The 8,808-nt window shown below is 35.0% G+C and overlaps 1 protein-coding gene across 2 annotated transcripts in view; it reads left to right on the top strand.

The window, feature by feature from the left end:
- Nucleotides 1-8,808, top strand: part of LOC107689202 (protein phosphatase Slingshot homolog 2-like) — a 34,920-nt gene that overhangs the window by 14,750 nt on the left and 11,362 nt on the right. Inside the window, exons 1-6 of one of the 2 annotated variants that reach the window (XM_016487133.1) lie at nucleotides 3,800-4,299; nucleotides 7,733-7,848; nucleotides 7,939-8,003; nucleotides 8,225-8,346; nucleotides 8,432-8,497; nucleotides 8,587-8,652. In XM_016487133.1, the coding sequence (XP_016342619.1) occupies nucleotides 4,181-4,299; nucleotides 7,733-7,848; nucleotides 7,939-8,003; nucleotides 8,225-8,346; nucleotides 8,432-8,497; nucleotides 8,587-8,652 (554 nt within the window). In that variant the 5' untranslated portion in view covers nucleotides 3,800-4,180. Of the gene's footprint in view, nucleotides 1-3,799; nucleotides 4,300-7,732; nucleotides 7,849-7,938; nucleotides 8,004-8,224; nucleotides 8,347-8,431; nucleotides 8,498-8,586; nucleotides 8,653-8,808 lie in introns of those variants that run through there. The other variant, XM_016487134.1, reaches the window with a different exon arrangement.

The following is an 8,808-nucleotide window of genomic DNA, read 5'->3' as shown; positions in this document are numbered from 1 at the left end:
TATATGTCTGTAATAATTTGTTATTTCAGGTGCTTGGTCCTCATTTTCCATTCATTCACCCACGTGAGCCATTACCTAATAAATCCAGTTCATAAAACCCCTTGTAAATTATGTCAAATTAGACCTTTACGTGCTGTACAGATAAGAGAGATCCTTCCAGTCAATATTAAGCACATGTACTTAGATTTGCATTTTGTCAATGTGAGCTTGTACTAGGGTCAGAAATTCACTTAAATGAACTTATATTAACAAAGGTGGCATATGTGTATCTACATAACAAATGCTATTGCTTTTGATAGCATTAGTTGGCAATGTCACTTTGCAAAGAAACACTTTGTGTCTGCGCACATACACATACAACTCCCGTTATCATCACTGAAGCTGTCTACACTGCAAAATAAATCTCTTACTTATATCTGATCTGCACTTTGTGTATGAGTAGGGCTGGGCGATTTTATCGATTAATTCGAATTAAATGCTTTGCCACGATTTAATTTTTTAGAAATCGAGGAATCGCAATTTTGAATAGAAATATTGCCAAACATTAGAATTAGACACTTTGACAATATGCCAATGATAACAGTAAAGAGAAAAGAACGATCCGTGTGACGCGCTCATATCGTTCAGCGCCATTCACACAGAATGCACTTTTGTGTTGACAAAGAAATGACATGGGCAGTGGAATAGGAAAAGCATGCAAGAAGCTTCTTTTAACTTGAGCGCTGCGTTTTTAGAATGCCGTTTCATGCATGAGACGCTGCAAGAGATGCGAGTGCAACAGCCAAACGTGTCCATGTTTACATGAAAAAACAATGGAAAAGCAGTGCAAATAGGCCTGTCGCAATAATCAATATATCGACTTATCGCGCAATATATGTACATGACCTCAATAATTCAATAATATATCGCCCATTATATTTACTTAAAAATTTATGTCACAATGTTTTGTACATTCCACTTGCGCCTGTGTCTTTTGCAGCTTCTCGTACATGACGTGGTGTAGTCATGAGGTGCTAGTTCAAATTAAAAAAATGCTTCTACAAAAAAAGTTTCATCTGCAGATATGATCTTGTTTAGGGATCTGTGCCTTTGTGCATACGGACATCTGACTGATAAGTAGTGATTGTGTTTTTCAGCAATAGTGCACACCCTTAATTTACAGAGAAAAGAAGGTCAGGGAAAAATCTGTAGATGGAAAAATCTCCATAGAAGTTCTTGGTGCATTTTTCTTTTTTTCTACTTGTTACTTTGCACTTTTTGTTAGAAAATGTTTATTTACTATTTATTCAGGTTTTTTAAGGTATCTAATATTTTGATACTTAATTTGCGTGATCTAAATATTCTTAAAAATTAAAAGTTTGTTATTTGGAAGTGTGTAGGCCTTCTTGCATTATTATGCTGTTACATTATGATTATATATTCAGTGGCATAAAATGGTCTTTAAAATGACAATATCGCTTATCGCAATTATTTCTGGGGCAACATATCGCACAACAAAAAGTTGTTATCGTGACAGGCCTAAGTGCAAGCAAATAAAAAAACCTATGACTACTACTGATATTTATGTCTGATATTTTATGTTTGCATCATGATGACAGGCTGAAAACTGCTGTTCATTGTTTTTACTGAACATTTATAGTTAATAATAGTCTACTGGTGTTATACTTTGTCATTTTGATTTTGAATTACCTTGACTTTAGAGATTTTTTTTAAAGCATTTTCCTCGTATTATTTCTGAACATATAATATGTATAAGACAAGTTTGTACAAGATGTAGTTGTAGTTCATGCATCTTTTCTGCAAAGATATTTAACAAGTGATTTGTTTAACATTTACAGCATGTTGACAACATCATGTGTGGTGCACTTGCAAAATAATTCTCTTTAACTAGAGGGTTAATAAAGAAAAAGTTACTTGAATCATGTTGTAGTTACATTTTCAAGTTGGCTAGTTAAAAATCGTAAAAAAAATCGAGATTTAAATTTTTTGCCATATCGCCCAGCCCTATGTATGAGAGAATTCACAAAAGTTCAAAATTCAGTCAGTTGTTTACAGTGAGTATGTTTACATGGACAACAATAATCCGATTTTAACACAATTAAGACAATACTCTGATTAAGAATCTACCATGTAAACAGAGATTTTTGATTACCTTAATCCAGCTAAAGTCATATTCGAAGTAAACAGAAATCGAATTAAGACATGTGGAGTATTCCTATTTTAGTCACATTACTGAAGTGCAGTATAGACGTAAATACCTTAATCAAATTATTACTATCGTGTAGGACTTTCCGCCCGCATTTTGCGACAGGATACACACACAGTGCTCAACCGTTTGACGGCAAATAAAAGAGCTTCAACACCCGCCGTCATCTGTATGCACGTACAAATAATTAACTGCACTTGAAGCTTTCATAAAATTAAAAATGAAACACCTTAAACTGTACATGGCATCATCACGAAGACGAACTATATGTTTATACGTGAAATTCTGGAGGATATGTCGGATGGCGTCACGTGGGACGTAATGACGTGTGCCATTAATCGAACTATGTTCTATAACATGTAAAACGGGAACATGAAAGGAATATTCTAAAAGCAACTCATGTAAACACCATAATCATAATATTGGCTTATTTAGAATAAGGTAAATAATTAGATTACTGATGTCCATGTAAACGTAGTCAGTGTTGACTCATCCAATAGATTTGTAAGCTCATCAGAAACAGGTGTGATTGTTTAAAATGCTCAACCCTGCAAAACACGTAAAGAGAAATCTGATGCAGGGAGAGCAGATCTAAATGCAATGCCGCAATCAACGTTTCTCATTCATTTTCACATTTTACTTTTAATTGGGACAGCCGTAATAGATTTTGTTTATTGTGCAGAGGAGTTTTGTTCCCCTTTATTGTGAATTTGTTCATTTTGAGTCCATGTCCATTTCCAACCAAGGTTTGTACAGAACAAAACTACATCATTTTGTGATCAAAATTCAGAGCTGAACATTTGAATTGACAACAAATAATGCTTTGCTAGTCATTTATTTTATTTTATTTATTTATTTATTTTTGTTTGTTTATACATGTTTCCCTGAGAAAAGCGGTATTTGTGTTTTGTTGGCCCTAGCAACCGGTGCTGGTTTAAATGCATTGCCATAGCACATTGTCACGTGACAACCTAAATGTTTACACAGGCCTTGTGTTTCACCTTAGGTTTAGGATTTCAGTAGCTTAGTCGGTCACAACAGGGGAAACTGGGTAGTACAAAGGGCGAGTGCGACCCATGGGAAAAGACATCCTGTCCCCTACCAATGGCTCCAATTTTTTGCTATCATTACCAAGGGAAATTCCATCATCTTTCCTGTGTTAGCTAAAAATAGGACAGCCTCGATCGAACAAACACATATAGAGCTAATAGTTTGTTTAAAAGCACTAACTGCAGTTTCCTCACTTTTATTTCTAGCTTACCTCCCATTGTATAGCTGTGTTTCAGTGTGTAGGGCTCATGTAGTTTGAAGCTATTATCATTCAGTGTTTTGCTCACATCAAATACGCTTTGTTGTTTGAGATAATTACATTACATGGTCCCTAGTCTCATGGATTTATTTAGACTAATTCAAATGCAGTTTAGACACAGTCTACATATTTTATGATTTCCTCTGTACATTTTAGGTTTATCACAACTACTATAATGATTATGTTAGACTAATTAATAGTCATTTTGCAAATTACTTTTAAAAGACTTATGACTTTAAAAGACTTTGTCATGCAAATATTGAAAATATGTTTTAGTTTCTGTTATATTGGAATCAGTTTCCCCGAAAACTCTAAATCCAGTTGATGATGTGTTTACTCTGTGGGTTGATAAGGAGTCTGCTGTCCACCAGAGCACATGTGTCCTGACTCCGCCCACCATCTCAGTGTCTGCCTGTATTTACTCGCAGAGCAGATAGATACACCAGAGATCCGAACTGAAAGAGTCTTCACAAAACAACACTAGCTAATACATGATAGTTTTTAATGAGTAACCGCTGAATTTGCTCTGAATGCATTTATCCAATCGCTCTGTTGCCCGGAGGAACTTGAGTAGTTGCCCGTGTGTTTTAATCATTTCTTCAGCATGTGGTAAAAGGATGGGAAAGCTCCAGTGAGGGTTTCCTCACCACTGTCTGACATGAAGGATGACTTTAGGTGGTTTGGCGACTGCTTTAAGCACCTCCACAGAATGCCTGTCTACACACAGTGGAATACAAATACTGCTGCAGAGTGGATTAGTGTACCAGGACAACATCAACCGGTTGTAAGTTTAAAAAATACCAGAATATGTTTATGTCTGAATATGTCTTATTTTCTTTTGCACATTTCAAAGTCCCTTTTATCTTTCTTTTTTTCTATAATAATTTCTCTTTTTATTTCTTTTTTATTTCTTTTATTTTGGTTATTTCTTTTCTTTTATTCTTTATTTAATTTTAAGTTAATAGTTTTATTCATTTCAGTTCTTTTTCTTATTTTTTTTTACTCTCACACACACTAATTCCAAAGTTCAGTTATATTGCGATTCCATTGAGCTTTTTATCTGTGATGACTAAATACTGTTACTTCCTGTAATGAAGGATGTTCAGTTTATCAAGGAACCAAATATAAACTATATTCGGATGATTTTTCTGTCTGAGAAGCATGTTACAAGTATGTTGCGTATGTTGTGTCACATGGTGATTGAGACCGTCAAAACAAACAAAGTATAGTCTTGCACCTTACATCACTCCTATACCATCTTCCTGTCCTCAGTAAACAGGAAGTCCTTGCCACACACGTTTTTATCATTATGCAAAAACAAAACATTCATTCCGTTTAAGCATACTGCAGACCACACAATCTATTTTTAAGTGTGGGAAAAAATCTTAAATTTGACCAGTGTTTGTATATATACGTATATAAGGATAGCATTGTTGCAAAGTGTGATCTGAGGCTTTTTTTTGTCTTTACATAAATATTGTTATTAAGCTGTTATATGTACAGAAACCCTCTCAGAAACATTCTTTTGAATATGCAGACTGTCTTGATTCTTATAAATCAACAAGATCAAAATGGATTCAGAAATGTGCAGGGCTGCTTTCAATAATGACTCAATCTTGATGCTGTCAATGCACACACATTGATGGAGTGTTCGGTTCACCATTACACGTTTATCACCTCGTCTTTCTTTCCCCTCCCTTTTCATGCTGTAACACACAAACCACTGCTTAAATGAAACCATGTGTGTTAGTATTTCGTTGTACAGTGCGAGCAGACAGACGACCGTAGATTGAAGTGTGGTTGGACAGTTCTTGACCCTTGTCAAACTGTCACTTTATTTGTGTGGTATTCTGAGTTTGTTAGTTACTGTGGTGGGCATTCATGGAATAGTTTGCACATTTCAAAAATTGTTTTCCAGGGTAGAAGGGTTTTTGGGATTTAACTGGGAACTTCCTCATTGAATCTATTCAGATTGCTTACTCACTCTCTGAACCACAGGTTATGATGTCCCACTCCAAATGATCCAAGAATAGTTGCTGTGTTTGTTTTCTTCTTGAAGCCAATATATTTAATCATTAATTCGCCATCCTGCTCTTACAAACCTGTATACCTTTCTTTCTTCCATGAATTATGAAAGTAAATCTTTTTTGTCCATATAATGAAAGTGGAAGAAAGCTGTCCAGCTCCAAAATGACAACAAAAAAAAAATCTATATTTTTTTGTGTTTCCTTTGTTATGTATTCTAGTTTTCTGAAGCCATTCAGTAAGTTTGTGTGATGAACAATCAGAAATTTAAAGACCTCATAATTTTTAAATCAAAATGTCACAGCTTGATCTTCTGGTGAAACAACAGGTCACATTTATATCTGCCTCCATCCAATCAACAACACTTTTATTTCTGGATGTTGGATGGAAGCAAGACCCCATCCAATATTTTTTCTTTTTGATAATCAGTTTTACTTGTCACAATACAGAAGAAAAGGACATTATAATATTAAATCACAAATAAATAAATAAATCACCATCACAAATTGTCCCGTTAGATTACTGACTGGTTTCTATGACCTTCATATGAACCATAACACGTTGTTAAAATACATAAAATACGTTGTTAAAATACATATTCTAATAAATAGTAATTTATATATTTTTTTATATTTATATTTTTATTTTTTTTAATACTTCACATGTTGAATTAATGTGTGTACATATATAAATATATATTTTTAATACAAAAAATTGTGTATTGATATATTGTTAATATTTAGAAAGCTCTTGGGACAAATATGCTGCAAAAACAAAATCTTATAAGAAACAATCCTTTATAGTAGTTATAAAAAATAACGCAACAGGTTCATGATTAACATCAGATCATTAAAGAGATGCAACAGACTTTAGACACACAGTCCCATAATACTTCATTCTCACGCTTTCAAGCCAACCTACAATAACACCCTCATAAAAAGACATATGGTGACGCACATGACTCAAAACAACAGGCACACATGCGCTAAATGAATCCGTGCCTCTCTCACTTCTCTGTTCTCTCTGCTATTCACACTCGCTCTTGTTTTACAATCTGCATAGTCTGAATGTCATTGATTGGAGGGAGATATGTTGCATGGGATTATTCAAAGAACAGAAACTCGCACACACAGATCCTCCAGCTGTCGCAGTGATGGGGAACAGAGTGTTCTTGTTTGCGTCCTGCACAGAGAGTTCGGTGTGTGAGCTAATGCCCTCAAAAAGGAGTCCTCCCATATTCCCCTACTGAACTCAGTGTCTCATGTTCCACTCGGGATGTAAAACCCATCAGAATTCATAGAAAAGATAGAAATAACACAGTGTTTCTTTCACATACTAGACACAGTTAAGATGGATATCTTCCTCTCATGGCTTGTTTAAGAATAAACTGATTTCTAAATGCATGCAACTACTTTTAAAATTTCACAAAATAACCTCTGAGAAATACACCAGCATAATTAAATAAGCTTAAGCATTTGTTTTTCTGTTCTGTAGATTTTTAGGTTCTGTCTCTTCATTTTAATTTGGTTTTAATGTGTTTTGCTGACATCTTACTATTGTGGTCATATAGCAACCTTTGCATGTGCAAGCACTCTTCAAAAGATGTAAACATACAGTATATTTGTATTGCAAAATATTACAGTGTAAATTATGTTAAGATAGTAAAAAAACAAAACAAAAACTAAGTTCAAAATGCATACACCACCGTTTAAAAGTTTGGGGTCCGTAAGATTTTTTTTATGTTTTTAAAAGTCCCTTTTGAAACATTATCTAAGTATCTATTACACAAAAATACAGTAGAAACAGTCATTTTGTCAAAAATTATTGCAATTTAAAATAACTGTTGTCTATTTTGATATGTTGTAAAATGTAATTATTCCTGAGATTGCAAAGAGATTGCATTGTCACATGATCATTCATAAATTAAACTCATATTGAAGAATTTTTTTTTTTATTATGAATGTTGAAAACAGTTGTGCTGCTAAATATTTTTGTTTAAACTGCACTTTTTCAGTATTCTTTGATAAATAGAAATATAAATCATTTATTTTAAATATAAAATCTTTTGTGACGTTATGGATGTCTTTACTGTCAAAAAAAAAAAACATACTGACCCCAGACTTTGGAACGGAAATGTATATATATTCAGATATACACTATATTTCAATTTCTCTCTCTTTCTCTGTCCTCAGCATCAGTGAAAGCTTCCTAACAGTAAAAGGTGCTGCCCTTTTCCTTCCACGTGGGAATGGCTCCTCTTCCTCCTCCTGCTCCTCCAGAATCACAGCACAGCGCAGCAAACATGCAGGTCAGGGCATCCGTTAGACAACGTGCAAAATGGGCAATAAATAGAATGTGAATATTAATAGTTAATTAACGATTTGAACTTTTGGAGCAGGGGACCTTCAGCAGCACCTGCAGACAATGTTCACATTACTGCGGCCAGAGGACAACATCCGTCTGGTGAGCACCACACACACACACACAGTAACTAGCTCAACCTAGTGAGCTGCCCATGGAGGGCACATTTTTGGGCACAGTTTGGCCAAAATCAGCCCACACTACATTGAATCCTTCACATACAATAAGAATCCAAAATGGGGAAAATGTAAATCATAGCATAAAAAGGCTTATCTAAAGTACTGATGCTATGTTTTTTCTAAATTAATTCTCTCTTCCTACAGGCTGTGCGGTTGGAGAGCGCTTTTCCACAGTGCACCCGTTACATGGTGGTGGTCTCCACTAATGGCAGACAGGACACAGAAGAGAGTGTGGTGCTGGGCATGGACTTCAACCCCTCCGACAGGTTTGCATGTGCTGCTTCTTGTACTGTTAAGTTAAACCAATCAAATATAGTAACAACAAATAATTACATTTTGTGTTCGTTGCAGTTCCTGTTCCATAGGCATGGTGCTTCCTTTGTGGACTGACACACGGATCCACCTGGATGGTGACGGGTATGTGTGACAAATCTGTTAAAAACTGACAAATCTATTTCTCCTGCAGGTAGTTCAGAAAGTGTTTCACTCCTCTATTTTCTTCACAGGGGTTTCAGTGTGTCTACAGATAACAAGATACACATATTCAAGCCTGTATCAGTCCAAGCCATGTGGTGGGTGCCTTTCACTTTTTTCCTGAGATTCATTAAAGGAGACATATTATGCCCCTTTTTACAATATGTAATATAAATCTCTGGTGTCCCCAGAATGTGTCTGTGAAGTTTCAGCTCAAAATACCCCACAGATCATTTATTATATCATTTTGAAAA

Source organism: Sinocyclocheilus anshuiensis, unplaced genomic scaffold (genome assembly GCF_001515605.1).
Source record: "Sinocyclocheilus anshuiensis isolate Anshui unplaced genomic scaffold, SAMN03320099.WGS_v1.1 scaffold966, whole genome shotgun sequence".
In the NCBI taxonomy this organism is placed as follows: domain Eukaryota; kingdom Metazoa; phylum Chordata; class Actinopteri; order Cypriniformes; family Cyprinidae; genus Sinocyclocheilus; species Sinocyclocheilus anshuiensis.
This window is presented reverse-complemented; position numbering and strand designations above follow the sequence as displayed.